The following is a 17,675-nucleotide window of genomic DNA, read 5'->3' on the forward strand; positions in this document are numbered from 1 at the left end:
TAGCTATCCAGCAGGCTCCGAATAACAAAGCCCCTGGGCCGGACGGCTTTGGGGCGGAGTTTTATAAGGCCTACTCCAGCCTCTTAGCGCCTTTCATACTTCGTATGTTGAATAACTCTAAAGAATCAGGCTCTCTGCCGAAGGGGCTGTACCATGGTAGGATTTCCCTACTACTTAAAAAGGACAAGGACTCTTCACTAGCATCCTCATACAGACCCATTTCTCTTTTGCCAACGGAAACCAAAATACTGAGCAAAATTCTTTCTTCTAGGCTTAAAGAGCATATTTGCAATATTATTCACCCGGATCAGACTGGGTTCATGCCCTCCAGACATATACAGTATAATATGAGGAGGCTGTTTAACCTAATCTACAACCCTGCACGTAGTACGGAGGATGCGGTCGCGATCTCACTTGACGCCCAGAAGGCCTTTGACCAAATTGAACATCCATATATGCTTTCCGTCTTGACTAAATTTGGCTTTGGGGATTCTTTCATTAACTGGATTAAGGTCATATATCACGAACCATCGGCCTCAGTCCTCACTAATCAAAATGAATCGAAACCATTCAGGCTTTTTAGAGGCACACGCCAGGGGGATCCGATCTCACCTTATATATTCGCGCTTGCGTTAGAACCCTTAGCTGCGAGGATACGGGCCTGCTCAGTAATCCACCCGATTGTGCAACATGGTACCTCGCACAAAATTTCGGCCTACGCTGACGATGTGGTCTTGTTTATTTCTGATCCAAGGGCTTCCATCCCCACACTGCTAAACCTCATCAATGAGTTTGGTTCTTTTTCAGGGTACAGAATAAACTGGGATAAAAGCGAACTGATGCCTTTATCAGATGTAGTGGACAAAACCTTTCTGTCATCCACCCCATTCAAAATTGTCTTGGATAAATTTACGAGTCTGGGAATTATAGTCACAAGTAAATTGAATAACTTACTGAAGGCAAACTGGGACCAAAAAATAAAACAATTGCAGAAAAACAGAGTTCTGGAACACCTTACCCTTATCAATGGCTGGACGTATTAACGCCATCAAAATGGTAACTTTACCTAGATTTTTGTATGTCTTTCAATCAATCCCAACAAGCATTCCTCAATATTATTTTAAGAAACTAGACTCAATCATCTCCGCCTTTATATGGTTTGGCAAAACTCCCAGGATTACTCGTCTACATCTGTGCAAAAGTAGGAGTGAGGGTGGATTTGGTCTCCCTCAATTCAGACTATATTACTTGGCAGCTAACTTAAATTTTATTACTCAATGGTTTGACTGTTACCCAGGCTATAACCTTGAAAGTATGCCCTCCTGGCTAAGAATGGAACACTTGTCGTGCACAGGCACGTGCCTACCCGCACTGCTAAATAGTCCTGTTAAGTTTAAGAAGGATATCTATAGTCATAACCCTATAATTCAGCATTCTCTTAAAATCTGGTCTCAAATCTCAAAATTGATAAAAGCTCCCAAATTGTATATGTACACTCCCATTTGTGGCAATCATGCCTTTAAACCAGGCCTGACCGACCCAGTTTTTCGTCTCTGGAGGGAAAAAGGAATCGAATCCTTAAGTAACTTGTATAGGGATGACCATTTTGTTTCTTTTCAACAACTCAAGCAGTTGTGTCAACTTCCGGCATCACACTTTTTTAGATACTTACAGATTAGAAACTTTTTCAGAACTCATGTCCCACAATTCGAACAAAAGACTCGTCATCCGACACTAGAGAGCATAATGAGAGTCGATTCCTTTGGTAAAGGTGCAGTCTCACAATACTATGCAACCTTGCAAGATTTGTCTAGTCTACCCTCTCTCCCATTCAAAGAGAACTGGCAAAGAGAGCTAGGTATTGATATCTCGGATGAAACGTGGGAGGAGTGTATTGACAATATTCATCACAGCTCTATTAATGTCAGGCATGGCCTCATCCAATTTAAGATCATTCACAGATTACACTTCTCCCCGACTAAAGTGCATAAATTATTTAAGGATTCTTCTCCCCTGTGTGGCAAATGCTTTATTGAGCAAGGTACCTTAGCACATCAATTTGTTCAATGCCATAAGTTGCAAAACTTTTGGAACCAAATTTTTGACTTTCTTGGGAAAGCTTATGAGAGGGAACTCCCTCCTGCTCCGTTAACTGCGCTCTTCGGGGTGCTGGAGCCAGGGTGGGCCCAAAACAACCGGGAGAATCAAGTTGTTAGGCTCTCTACATTGCTCGCCAGGAAATTAATCCTTCAAGCCTGGAAATCAGTTAAACCCCCATCCATTGACATGTGGATAAAAGAACTAGGCGGAGTCCTGCACCTGGAGAGAGTAAGATTTGTCCTCACAGATAGGGAGCCACAGTTCCAAAAAATATGGTCACCTATCCTGCGCCTTTTAGAGTCCCTGAAAAGAGCAGACAGTGCTTAGTCGCCCCCTAGGGTCACCTGCTAACTTTTACTGATCAAGTACAACGTGTGATTACTCTGTATGCTGTTCGCCTATCTCCGGGGACGCGTGCCGCCATCAGCCATTTGTTTGTTTGTTTGTTTGATTGTTGTTTGTCTTGTTTATTTTTTCCTTTCTTGTTTGTTTTGTCATTATTGCTGTTGTATTATTTATGTTTTAACTGTCAATTTTGTTTTATTGTTTATATATGTATATTCGACTTTTGTATTGGTATAAGTTTTTTTTCTACTCTGTCATATGGTCCAACCTGGTCTTGTCATGATGTTTTCTCTCCATAGTTGCTATGGACGATATGTCTTTAAAAATGAAAAATACTAATAAACAGATGTTAAAAAAAAAAAATAATATGTGTGTGCCCATATGAAACCACTGAGAACGCCAAGACCGTCTCCAGAATGCAACAAAACCAGTGTAGCATATCGTCGTTGTCAGGTGGAAACCTGTCGGGTCCAAAACAGTTTGTTTTGTATTTATCATTTTTAAAATGATTTAAACTAGTGAAAACAGCCAATCTACAAGCACACAACGCCTCCCACCGTGTGCTTGTAGATCAGCTGTTTTCACTACTTTTGTGCGATGGCCTTGTATGATAAAGCAGGGCTTTGCTTTGCGAAAAAAAAATTACAAATTTGAAACTTGGAGATACGAGGTTTCTGCCCGTCAGTGATGATATAAGCCAGGCCTGTGAGTGGCGCTGTATAGCTGCCACAAAGCACCAAAAAGAGAGAAGAAGAGAGCAATGTTTTTTTTATCATGTCCACTTGTTGCTGACGGTGATAGTGTGATGGGGAGCCGTACAATTTGCTGCAAAAGCTCCATCATGCTCAGTAGCACGAAACGAAAGAAATACTGTATATTTAGCAGTTATGGGGAATGTGCAAGAAACGCAACACTGACGGGCGCCGCCATGTTTGTTGTAGTTGGTGGACCATATGCGCTTAAAGGTTCCATTCACAAACCTGAAATTAGGTGATCGTGCCTTTTCGGTCACCGCACCAATCCTATGGAACACCCTGCCCCTGACCGTAAAAACAGCATCTTCCCTGGCCATTTTAAAAACCAGATTAAAAACGTATCTGTTTTCCCTGGCCAAAGGCTGAATAATATATCCACAACCACAGAAAGGTCATCCGTTGAAAGCTATCAAGGCTTACGATATTCCAACCAAACCTACAACCTCTGTCGTTCTTCAGGCCATCTCTATGACAGGTTTACAGCTAACTGTAATTTGCATTGACACAGTGAACACGCCCTGTGTGTGTGTGAGAGAGAGAGAGAGAGAGAGAGAGAGAGAGAGAGAGATCCACAGTCTAATATTTGTTTTTCTCTTCTTTTTTTTTTTACAGAAAACCAGAGAAAACAGTAATAGGCTCTGTGCATCACCGTAGTCCCAGACATCCGTTTCCCATTGCTCCATTCGATTTCAACTGAAAACACATAAAGGTGTCATATGAGGGTAGGATAACACCAAGCCTTCTACAAACTTTGATTGGTTTCCTGTATCTGTATCACGTGGGTTGGGATTTGGAAGACCAGAAGCTGGCCGAGAGTCTCCAAACGAGATTGACCACGAGGACAGATTATGACCGATCATTTTGCTCCATAGTAACTGAAGTAAATATTGGGCCCGACACAAGGGCACACATACCTACGGCATGCTCCGAACATTCTGACATTAAAATGACATTTCCCAGGCAGACACATAAGGAGGAAATTATCTTTGCTCAAGAGCTGTCAATGTCAGCCTAACCTCGGATTCTAGGCTTGCTTTCCCGGAAAGAAAGCCTGGGGACCGTTGAAGTGGAAAGCAGTGCTGCTGACAGTATGGACAGGAGCCGTATGACAGGACCCGCAGGGGAGGGGCTCCCCCAGGCCAGCGCATCAATAGTGTCACATTAAACTACTAAAGCAGCAAGTGACTTTAGAGCTGACAAAAGCTGTCTGTGTGTCATTTTTGTTTACATTATGCAGTGCACATACCTAAAGCCAACATTTAACTAAGTACCAAAAGTAGAAAGTACTTATTATGCAGAATGTCCCATTTCAAGTTTTCAAAAGTATAAATAAAATCTTTGAAAATAGCCGATCTACAAGCTCTCAATGCATCGCAGTGCGATGCATTGAGAGCTTGTAGATCAGCTATTTTCAAATGGCCAAAATATACAGTAACTATATAGTGCTTCATGTGTTTTGTAGTAATAATCAAAATCTACAAAGTAACTAAGTTTTCAAATAACAATTGTAAAGGTACAATATTTGCCTCTGAGATGTCGTGGAGTAGAATTAAAGTTACTGAAAATTGGAAATACTCCAGTAAAGTAAAAGAGACAAAATTGCATTTAAGTACAGCACTTAGTTACTCTGCTGGCTTCATTACAGTTAGTATGTTCCGCAACCAGGACAACCTCAGAAACTCCAAACGGCAGTCGCTGTCAGACAATGGAAGCATCTCCAGTACGACTGGCAGACAGAGAGGAGCGATTAAGTGCTGGGTTTCACTGCGGCACAGCGCAGATGAAATCTCCCAGCTCTTTTCACACAACGACCCCACGGACAAAGCCAGCCTGTGGTTCTGCTGTGTGATTAGTGTTCTGGAACATTCACTCACAGCAATCAAGCCACAAGAAACGGGTGTCTGGCATCACAACACAGAGTCCCGATACGGTTACGGTGTAATTTTCAAACATGGCACCCAACATAGGCACACACAACAAACCAGTAAGACTCCCTAATCGGGAGATAAGCGACCGTCAGTTCGGCAGTGTCCAAAAATGTGTTTGAAGGAATCGGCCTGATGGTGGCGCTAAATGGGACAGATCCTTGTTGATGACCTGAGTCTAGAAATACTGTGTACCACTTTGCATGATTTTAGGGCAAAATCTGTAGGAGCAATGTCCAAAAATGTGTTTTGCAAGAATTGGCCTCATGGTGGCGCTAGAAGAGGGCCATGTGAGAAATGAGGGGTGGAGGTTGTGGTTTGGCAACCAAGGAGTGTGTGTGCAAAGTTTTGCATGGATAGGGGCAACGGTGGCAGAGATATGAGTAGGGGAAAAGTGTGACGTGACTGACTGACAGCCGGTGGAGGTTTTAATAGTAATTGCGACCTGACAGTCGCTACAAAACAAAACAAATACTAAATGATTTTGGCAACTGCTTCAATTTCCCAAATTGGTTTTCAGCAACCATTTTACATCAAAACGTTGTGGAAAACCTTGCATTACGCAAAAAAAGAAAAGAAAGAAAAAAAGACTACTTCAAGGTAGAGATGTTACCGATCAATCGGCAATGGATCGGATCGGGCCGATCAAAGCGTGATCGGCGATAATCGGTGGTTTAGATCAAAAGGTAAATTCACCGATCCGATCCGATCGGTGTATCCGATCAACCAGCCGTTCAGTATGCCCACTTGAGGCCATTTTGGGGTATTGATTTCCACAGTGCTGAAGGAATAATTAGTTACTGCTATGATAATAAATACATAGTAATGCTGGTAAATAACTATAAGGCAAATATATAAATGAATTCATGAGTGAATTAATTAATTAAAGTTAAAACATTAACATTTAGAAAATATAAATAATATATAAATAATAACTTGATCGGATCGGTGATTGATCGGTATCGGGTGATCAAACTTTTGTGATTGGTGCTCGGTTCCAAAAAACCTGATCGGACCATCCCTAAGGCCAACCCATACTTGGTCATATTAAAGTGACTGAACAGTTAAATCTTCCAGCAAGAGGCACCGTCCATTATTAGACGAGAGATAGAGAGAGAGAGAGAGAGAGAGAGAGAGAGAGAGAGAAAGAAAGAAAGAAAGAAAAATGGCTTCTGTTTGAGGCATGTGTTTAAAACATGTAAAAGATGTTCTTTAACTCATGCTCGCTGTATCACGTTTTAGTTGAAGCATATTTACTACAAATGTATTTTATGGTTTGTCTCATCCTACCAAAAGGTGCCAGCTGGGTGGAGCCAGCCCGTCATATTGGTAAAATGTATGTCAGAAAGTTGACACCCCTGATGATTTCCCCTACGTACATACATTACATACGTTTGGTTAATGCAAATATCTGAAAACAAACAAACACACTTTCCCAACCCTTGCTAGACTCAGCTCAGAATCAAACAGTGTCTTAAAAGCCACTACGTGTTTATTTTTAACACAACTGTTTAAAGAGCGCAGTACGCTTAAAACAAATCCTACATCAGAGACAACAGCAGCAGCTCAGCAGAATGGGCATCAGAAGGGAAGGAATAAAACAGCGCACGCAGGGAAGGAGATAATGTCTATGTAAACACTTGGAAGCAGTGGTGGAACTGGAAAGTAACTAAGTAGCTTTACTCAAGTACAATTTTGAGGTACTTTTAATGTACTTGTCTGAAGAAGATCAGCTGTTTTGACTACTTTTGTGAGGCGGCCTTGTATGATGAAGCAGTGCTTTACTTTGCGAAAAAATGTACAAATTTGAAACTTGGAGATACAAGGTTTCTGCCCGACAGTGACGATATTTATGTTGTATATTGCATTTTCTTATTGTGGTATTCCTCCTTTTACTTAGGTAAAAACACACAGTATATATGATGACTTCTTCCACCACTGCTTGACAGAAAGAAAGCAACAGAGAGAGAGAGGATGAATGGAAAGAGAGGGTAACGGAGCGGCCGGGCGATAACGATGAATCCTCTTGTCGCAGACGAGCACTGGTCGTGCTGCACCTCGGGTCACCACCATGACCACCATGACAAACACACTCAAACACACGCACGCACACACAAACACTCACACACATGTCATCATGTTCTCACATCAGCAGCAATTACCAATGCATTAGAAACGGAACAAATAAAACACAGCTTCCAGGGACAAACAATGTAATAACACAGACTGATAGAACACAGGTGATATTTGGATGCCACTGATTGCACGGTGGCTTTTTTCCCCCCACACAGCTTAATTTGAACCATGTCTTGAGGATATTTTGTACAAATACCCAAATTCTCAATAACGTTTCGTAGGCGTTTGGTAGGAACTGGTTTTAATGGTCAATCATTTCTCCGGGATAATTGAGAGGCTGGTATTTTAGATGTCAATATATCACACAAATGTTAACGGCATCCAAACTACACACTGTTATATCAGCAACTGTTGTTGTCATAACAATAAGCAGCCAGCTAGATAGCTTTAAAATGTGTATGATGACTCACAATATCTCGTCGTTCTGGAACTCCAGGACCCCGTGCGTGTCTTCGAAGTCCTCGCCTCCCCCGCGGGCCGACCCCTCCACCGTCTTGTAGGGCAGCATCACCAGGCCACGTGCGCCTGACGTGCGCAGCACCTTCACCTCCATGGTGCCCACGCTCTCGCTCACGTGGCAGACGGGCTCCTCGAATGTGAAGATGCCTGCGTGGTCATCGTCGAAGATGGTCACGGTGGCCATGGAGGGCAGGCCCAGGCAGGCCAGCGCCTCGGTGTGATTGAGTCCCACCGCCAGCGTCGTCTCCCCGCCTCCGCCCCCACATCCGTCCTCGCCGGCCTCGCCTTCGCCGCCGCCCTCCTCCTCGAAGGACGTCAGCACGCGCACATTGGTCAGGTGGATGAGGAAGTTCTCGTCCTCTTCGAAGATGTCGTCGTCGATGACGCCCACGCGGATCTCCTTTGAAATTTCGCCCGCCTTGAACACGATCGTGCCCTCCGTGAACTCGTAGTCGGAGCCCGCGTTGGCCGTGCCATCCTCGGTGCGGAAGTCCACCGACACCGTGTGGCGCAGGTCCCCGCCGCGACGCACCACGTTCACCGCCACCGTGCCGCAGTTCTCCAGGCACTGGTAGGAGCCGGGCTCGAAGAAGATCCTTGAGCAGGGGTCGGCGCTGCCGTCGCCGTCCGAGTCCAAGCGCACCTCATGCATGCTGACGGCCTTTCGCGCCTGGTCGGCCGCGTGCTTCTTCAGGATGTTACCGGCGCCCGTCATCAGGCGTGTGGCCTGGCAGCGGTAGAAGGCGCGGCTCTTCTGCTGCGAGCTTAACACATGATAGTTGGCAAGCTCGATGAGCTGCTCTACCTGGACATGGGAAAAGGGAGAGATGCAACACGTTGACATATATACATAAGCAATTAATGTGGATTGTAGGAGGCATTTGAACGCAATTCCACACAAAAATAAACTGTGGTTCTTCAGTGGTTCTAATCCCTACCCCTTTCCCTCAAGGAACATTGTAAATAAGAATGTGTTCTTATTGACTTGCCTTGTTAAATAAAGGTAAGGGTCTTTGGAGTAGTTCAGATAATACCACTGCCATACATGTAGAGGTTCTCCTTAGCCGAGTTTAGTTTGGGAAAAGGATAAGCGGTGGTTATCCTTTTTGCCCCCAGGATGGTGTGTGAAAAAGAATGAAAAGGGTGCTCGGTTCCCTAAAAGCAAAAAACTAAACGAAACATTATTAGTGCTATTTAGCACATCTTCGTTTAGTATGGCACAATTCAGGAGTTCTTGGATAAATGAGGACAAACTCAGTATATGTAGATTATATCACCTGGGCATTCGTCGTTGTCCTCCTTAACCAACCTTGGGCACGGCTGCACACACCGGCCCTCGGTCAGATAAACTTGGACAACACAGAATGCCCGGGTGATAATCTAACTTAGATTTACCTTCCATGACATGGTATTTAGTTTTTTGAGCCTTGAGAAATAATTATGTTTTCAATGTGATACCAATGAATAGGGATTTAAAAATGATATTATGTTTGTTCCATCGGTCCAAGCCGGAACTCAATGGATTGATTAATTATTACGAACCCCTTTTGGGGTTTTTGTTACTATGCATGCACAGCAGTGGTTCCCAAACTTTTCAGGTCGAGACCCAAAAGAGAAGTTAGACATTTGCCCGGGACCCAAACTAGTGAACACAGCAGATCTATGCTTTGCGTCGTGTTGTGAGCTTGTAGATCATATATTTTCCGTACTTAAATATTAGTTTTCTAATTTATGGAATTTCTTCGATTTTTCTTTTATTTATTAATGAAATTACTTACAATATAAATCATTGCATTTTTCTTTTATTCATGAAAATCGTAGCTTTTTTTTTTTTTTTGCACTTTTTGAATCAATATTTTAAGTTTTTCAGAAAACTTAGTTCAGGAAAAACTAGGTCAGTATTTAAGAGTTTTTGGTATCGTCCTCAGGCCAAGTAAACAGGCCTATCAGCTTCCGTGTTATGTGGTCAGATAGGTGGGACTCAAACACTTTCAATTAGCTGCTAACTAACACAGTTGGTGTTAAACAATAACATTCATAAAACGTTTTACGCCACTGACAGTGAGCGAGTTAATTTGTCCCGTGTGATGTTGACATGACCTAATAATTCTAGGCCTCTACCATGTCAAGGATATCATATCAGACCATGACCTTAATTGGACTCCCATGTTGAACCATGTAGAAACAATGTCAGCAGCAGAAAAGCCCATTTCAGCAGGCGCTCTCATGCGCGAATAGAGGGCAGCTTCTCTTTGCGCTCGCTCGCCAAGGTTCATGTATGTCCGAACAATGAGAAGACCACAAAAGACTATCGTCATTGTCCCAATACTTATGCTTTCCTGTGTGTGAACAGAACACACACTAGCTATTCTTATTCAATACAGGTATCTCATTACCTACACAGTAAAATCCTGGGTGTTGTTAATTTATCCAAATGTGACATTTGTGCTGTGTAGACTCACAGAGTTACAAATGAATGAATTACCACTGATGATGTTTTACTGTGTAATGGTATGAATTATCTCTACGGCTACAAGCCACACTGCACACAACACTGCTTGAATGCAAAAATTGCACCTGTGTGAAGTGAGCATTGCTCGCTGCGTATGGCATCAAACACGACACATGCGCATATCTCCTTGTATGGGCCATTCTGTCCGTGACGTCAGTTATCGCCATACCGTGCTCATATGGACACTCATACATACATAACTACACACAAAGCCAGACATAAGAGCGGTTAGCACCGCTCAAATAAACATCTGTCTAATATAATATACACACACGCACACAAGATCACCACATAGAGTGCCATTATGTCATCAATATGATGTCATAGTACTGACATCATAGACTGGCCTGGACTCCATATTGGGCATGGCTGACACAGAACTCCATATTATGACCATGGTAGAGGTACAACAGCAGGGTTCCCACACACTTTTACAGAATATTGAACCCAATTTCCAGGACTATATAACAATAATTCAGCTCAATAACGAGTCGCTTACTCCTATGCGCAATGCCCAAAGACAGGCAGTGTATGCCAGTGGTTCTCAACCTTTTCAGGCTGTGACTCCCGAAATAATCATATTTAAACTGTGGACCCCGGCACCTGACGAGCACTAAGAGTTGAGGAATTTTGTATAACAGTTTTATTGTGAAAATAGCCGATCTACAAGCTTACAAGGCCTCGCAATCTGCCTCTAATATTTGACAATTTGGCCAATGTTTAATTTGTCATTTCAGAGGTATTAACAAAATCAATAACCAAAGACAATGCTTAGCTATTTTTTCCAGGACCTTCCAGGACCCTTGATCAATTCCAAAACTTTTCCAGTACTGGAAAAATATTTTTCTAATTTCAAAATATTTCCAGGAATTTCATGACCGTGGGAACCCTGCAACAGTCATTACGACAATAGGTATAAAAAGACAGAGGGTATTACATAACGGGAGGGGCATCCGTTCCCAACGGGCATCGTTAGCGAGTAGTCTAGTGATACTTTGAGCGGTGCTGCTAATTGCACCTACAGTACGTCTGGTTTTGTGTGTAGGTCTCTATGTCCGTATGAGCACGGAACTCCATGTATGGAGATAACCAATTTCACGGACAGAACGGCCCATACAAGGAGATATGCATGTGTGTCCATTCGTTTGATAACATGCGAAGTGAGCGGTGCACACTTTGCATGGTATCAAACAGTCTACAACTCTACATTGTCTATTTCTTTATTTCAGTCTGTCCAGTAGGGATGAAACATATTCCCGACCGCCAGAGATGAAAAAGTGAATGACCAGCGCAGGGGGGATCACAGGCAGAAGCATCCCCCCAGAAAATCGAACTCTGGCAGCATGTCTTACACCATCTCCCTGAAGCATATGAAGTGCTGTAGTCCTTGTAGCGAGCGCAGAGAGCTTGCTATCTGAAAATGAATGCTCAGTGATCTATGTCTTGGTGACACTGACAGAGAGACATGGGTTTGGAGATTAAAATTTACTAGGTTTTCCTTGTATATTTTTGAATAAAGTCTTAATTTTTGGTCTCTACAGCAATGCCACATCTCTGTTCATTTACTGTCATTTGAAATGTATCGCTTTGTTATGTAGTGGAGGACATGATGAATCATCCAGTCTATCAAAGGTAGTAGCAGAGCCTTCTGGTTTTGTCACACAGTCTAATTTCTGACTGAACTACAAACAAATACCAGTAGGCATTTATCTGGTGTTCACTGTTCACCCACTCTGCTTTTTGATACAGTATGTGAGATAATGTAGAAATAAGTGACAAGTAGGGATGGGACGATTTCATATCACAATTATTGTGACAAAAGAATTCGCGATTTACGGTATTATCGTGATAATTCAAAACCCATTATCCTGGGGCGAAACATTTGCCAAAAAATTGCAGATCTACAAGCTCACAACGCAACGTGTTGTGATGAAATCTCCACGATACGATTATCGTGAGCGTTTTTTAATATCGCAGGGTTTGATTCATAATGAATGACCGGAGGGAGATATCAAAAGTAGAAGTGTGGATTTTCCCCCATTCCCTCCAGCAGATCAAACCCTGCAAAATGGCTGGTTTCTGCATATGGTGCCATTTCTGCTGGCTTTCAGACATGCGTACACTGTACATCTCAAGTGTGCCGTTGGTATGTTGTCATTGTTTGACGAGTTATCTATTTTTATCAACTAATTTAAATGCAAGTAGTCATTTGCCGTCATTTGTCTTTTATAATGTAAATTGCAGTGAGGAGACCTTGGCTCTGTTCATGAAGCGGATTTCCATAATCATTGTGATAATAAAGAGAGAAGACAAATTTAATTTAATTCTGTTGTTTTTCTCCTCTTTCCTCACGGAATATGACAAAATGGAGAAAAACAGCAGCAATGTATTGTCTTTACTTATATTTCTTTCCGTTTCAATTTGCAATGTTCAACAGTATGTGAGGTCTATGTTGTTATGAACTTGGGAGCCATGCAACTGCTGTGAAGTTGTTCATTATCTTTGATCCTAAGGCCTCGATAATCCCTTCTGTTTATGAATCACAAACAAAGTGACAAAGGGATGCTGGCTCTCACACTAATTCAATTAATTTATTCACTTAGTTAGTTTGAGCTGATACCCACCTCTTTGTCTGGGTGTTTCTGTTTCAGTTCCTTCAGGATCTTGGCCATGTCCCTCCTGCTCTCATCCTCATCCAGGTCTTTGTCGTCCAGGTCCAGGCCCAGCGGGCAATCCATGAAGTCCCCATGAGAGTTCAGCATCTTCCCGTCCATCTCGATGTCCACCTAATACAACCACAAACCCAACACGTGTTTACAGACGCCGGCTTAAAGACCCCCTTTCAGGGGATGTTCTAATGCAGCGGTTTCCGACCCGGTGCCAAAGATCATGGGGGGAAGGGAACACAAGGCCTGGTCTGTTTTTAAGCAGTCAAAAATAAGATAAAAAAAAAAGTTGCACAAAATCATAACAACTCACTTTCCAGACTAAATTGACAAAGACATATTTATTCTATCTATTTTGTGCTCGCTCAAAAACTAATTACAGCTTGTGTGCTGAGCTGCATGCATCAGATATTCCGTTTTCCAACACGGCATACTGTATCTGTCATCCTGTAGCTGTAACCCGACTCCCATATGTGGCATCATTGTGAAATACAGTGATGACCCTTTTAAGATTATAAACATGTCTGAGAAACATGTGTTTGAGAGTGAGTGTGCAGGGGGTTTGGGGTGGGCTCTGCATTTCTCAGATGTGAAAGGAAAAACAGCAGCATAATAAGATGCATAGTTTGGGAGCCGCTCTTCTAAAGCAGTGGTCCTCAACCTTTTCAGGACGCGACCCCCAGAAGAATCATATTTTAACTTGAGGCATTACATTTTGTATAACACGGTTCTATATCTATTTCTGCCTCTAATCTATCTACCAGTAAGACTCCCTAATCGGGAGATAAGCGACCGTTGGTCGCTTATCTCCACAAATAGGCCATAAGTTTGTTTTACCAATTATCAAGACATACGGGCAGTTGACAGTTTGCCATGGTTACTCATTGAAGTTGAATCTCCATATATGGAGATAACCTACGCATCACACTAAGTCTGACCTCACCAGCCCATATTTGGGCATGAGCAACTTATGTCTCCATATATGGAGATATGATGACATCACACAGTCCTCAGCCGATGATGTGGCGTGATGTCATACAATACACAAACGAGTCCTACAGTATAAAGGGGCAATTCTTGCCAGGAAAGAAGCATTTCTTCGACTCAGACCTTATCGCCAGGGTTGGCTTATAGCAGCTGTCGGTAGGACCATATATGGATTCTGTTAGTGTGGATCTCCTAACAGGGCATCATCTGGGATACAATCCCTTTTATGCCCATATATGGAGATCCCTAACAGAATCCCTTTCATGCCCATATATGGAGATCCCTAACAGAATCCCTTTTATGCCCATATATGGAGATCCCTAACAGCATCCCTTTTATGCCCATATATGGAGATCACTAACAGCTAACAGAATCCCTTTTATGCCCATATATGGAGATCCCTAACAGAATCCCTTTTATGCCCATATATGGAGATCCCTAACAGAATCCCTTTTATGCCCATATATGGAGATCCCTAACAGAATCCCTTTTATGCCCATATATGGAGATCCCTAACAGAATCCCTTTTATGCCCATATATGGAGATCCCTAACAGAATCCCTTGTATGCCCATATATGGAGATCCCTAACAGAATCCCTTTTATGCCCATATATGGAGATCCCTAACAGAATCCCTTTTATGCCCATATATTATGGAGAAATCCCTGCTCTGAGTATCTGACATCAGTGTGATGTCACCTGTTTATGCCCATATATGGAGATCCCTGCTCTGCGTATCTGGTTGCTATGGTAAACAGTTGGTTGCTAGGGTAAAAAAACATGGTTGCTATGGTAAACAGTTGGTTGCTAGGGTAAACAGTTGGTTGCTAGGGTAAAACCATGGTTGCTAAGGTGGTTGCTAACGTACACTAACAAACCAGCAACAACAGACTGTTGCCACAGCAACGTACGCAAAGGTCACGTGTGACGTGTGACGGACGGACGGACGGACGGACGGACGGACGGACGGCCGGTGGAGGTTTTCATAGTAAACTGCTCCCTGACGGTCGCAATAAATGCGAGAAGTCTCTGCGTGTCTGTCTGTCTGTGTGTCTGTAATCCGCGTATCTCGAGAACCGTTCGTCCCACCGGCTTCAGATTCGGCACGCGCGTTCCCCGCCGCGGCACGGAGTGCAGTGCCGGGTCTCGACCCGACCCGACGCGCGGTTTTCCCGAACCGGCGCGAAACGTTCGGAATCTCCTTATGCGGGGTTGATTGTTGACATCAGGCTGTTCCGGAGGAAATCGGCGAAAGCTCTGACTCATTGTGACATCACTTCATAAAAGGCTCTGACATCACGTACGCCACATGAGTCAACAAAAAATCTCTGTGAGTGTGTATGTATGTAATCCGCGTATCTCGAGAACCGTTCGTCCCACGGGCACGCACGTTCAATGAATGCCCCCATATATGGGCATAAAATGGATTGCAGACAGACAGATACAGATATCTCCATATATGGACATAAATGGACAGAGGCAAACAGATGGTCAAAGATCTCCATATATGGGCATAAAATGGACGCAGACAGACAGATACAGATATCTCCATATATGGGCATAAATGGACACAGGCAAACAGATGTTCAAAACGGGTCCTATGACAACAGGTATAATGAGGTTTGCATTAAAGGGGGAACCGGCACTGTGTCTGCAACACAGTTGGAGGCACAGACAGATACTCCATATATGGGCATAACATGGACGCAGATAGACAGATATCTCCATATCTGGGCATAAAATGGACCCAGAACTATAACTGCAGTGATCTCCATATATGGACATAAAATGGACGCCGACAGACAGACAGACAGATACAGATATCTCCATATATGGGCATAAATGGACACAGGCAGACAGATGGTCAAAACGGGTCCTATGAAAACAGGTATAATGGGGTTTGCATTAAAGGGCGGGGCATTCATTCCCTATTTACATTGTTCCGAGTTGGCCAGGTCGCCGACTAGCTTCTAGTATTTCACAATTTGGCCAAAGTCCTTAAATTGTCACTTTCGAAATGTGCAGATACCCTCACTTAAACTTTGTTGGTTTGTTTACTGTTGAGTGAGAAAGCGGCATTGCACATGAAGTTAATCATATCTGGGGACCGCCCTGGGACCAACAGGTTGAGAACCACAGTTCTAAAGCAGTGCTTAGCGGTGGTTCCTAGCTCTGCGGAAACCCCTTGTACTTCTACTTGAGGTCATTAATTGCATTCATCTGCTTGGCTGGTGTACTGGTTAAGTCCCAAATCTCTGGGTCGTTCTGTCCCCTGCTGAACTACAGTAGGATGAAACATTCCATTTGGACTTGTCTATGCCGTCTGCTTGTTTGCTTTCCTAGTATTATCTGTTTGAACAATGATATCCCTCAGGAGAGTGTACTGCCCTAGTGCTATGAGAAACATGCTGACTTCAAACATGCCACAATGGCTAGAGACACTCAAAATGAGCAGTCAATAACAGATTATTTATTACTGACTCCAGGAACAGGACAAACTAAAATGTAATCTACAAACTATCAGTACAGTATGATCAATTTTAAATTCACTTGATGACTGATAACTTTCACAGGTTAGTCCTTTTGCCATTTCTGTCATCTTTAGCCTATAAACTGTGACATTTAACACGGTTTAGCCACCCAAATTTGACTAAATCAGACTGCAATCTGTAACAGCCCTTAAAACGATCAATTTAATATTATTAAAAATATTATATCCTTAAGATCTCGATCTCAATTGTGAAGGACAGATTATGACTAAATTGATTGAGCGTTAAATTACTTCACCCCATACCCTATTCTGATAATTAAATTTGATTTGTCCAATAATTCTCACCACACCACTCTGGGCAGTGGGCACTGCAGCAGAGTGGTCAAAGAAGGAAATTAAAAATGAAATTACTTTGTCAGAAGGTCTGTCTTTGTGTTATGTGTGTGTGTGTGTGTGGGGAAAGAACTTATTTATTAATATGCTTTGTGGTAAAATGATGGAATATTGCTTGGGCAGAAAGAATTCCATTAAAGTATTTCTTATAATTGTTTCAGATTGGCAATGGACTTGCTCATTTCCTCCGCCTCCGTGTCGACTCTCATTTTCTCTTTTCAATGTCTTTTCTGGACAGGAGGACAGCCTAATGAATCTGAGGCAGGCAGCAGAACTGTTGTACAGCATACTGCAGGGTTCCCCAATAGGCTGCCCGCGGGCCATTTGCGGCCCGCGGGGGGCTACTGTCTGGCCCACAGCCCCACACCAACCCCAGTACTAATAATGGTGGTATAAGAGCAGCAACAACACTAGTATATCGTCGTTGTCGGCTGGAAATCTCGTATCTCCAAATGTGTACGTTCTTTTGCAAATCATACAAGGCCGTCGCACAAAAGTAGTGAAAACAGCAGATCTACAAGCACACAAAAATTATAAATTCAAAACGAACGGTTTTGGACATACAAGATTTTCACCCGACAACGACGATATCTGAACTGTCGCTGGAGTAGCAGGAACGCTGCCGTCGCCCCCTGCAATGTTGTGGCGCTCGGCTTGGTACCCTAGACATAATTCGGCCCTTGGGGAAAACTAATTGGTGAACCCTGGCATACTGTATGTGGCAATGCTATCTGAAATGCAGCAGTTTGGAATGCTTTTGAGTTTCCCGAATGAAAGTGTGGATAAGCATTTACTGTCACCGTTGTCAACAAGATGCAATTTCAGAGACGGTATGTTATGTTTTTGTCAAGAAGAGAGTGCTGCCTTGGTATTGAGCCAGATGGTAGGACCACTGGAAGGGTGATA

The 17,675-nt window shown here is 43.1% G+C and overlaps 1 protein-coding gene across 1 annotated transcript in view; it reads right to left on the bottom strand.

Annotated features, from left to right (window-relative positions):
* slc8a1b (solute carrier family 8 member 1b) overlaps positions 1 to 17,675 on the bottom strand; it is a 222,736-nt gene that overhangs the window by 188,284 nt on the left and 16,777 nt on the right. The window contains exons 3-4 of the mRNA XM_080740980.1: positions 12,857 to 13,018; positions 7,672 to 8,525 (exon numbers count right to left, since the gene is read on the bottom strand). Of these exons, the coding sequence (XP_080597106.1) occupies positions 7,672 to 8,525; positions 12,857 to 13,018 (1,016 nt within the window). The remainder of the gene's footprint in view (positions 1 to 7,671; positions 8,526 to 12,856; positions 13,019 to 17,675) is intronic.

This window comes from Nannobrachium achirus, assembly GCF_963921795.1.
Source record: "Nannobrachium achirus genome assembly, chromosome: 13".
Classification (NCBI taxonomy): domain Eukaryota; kingdom Metazoa; phylum Chordata; class Actinopteri; order Myctophiformes; family Myctophidae; genus Nannobrachium; species Nannobrachium achirus.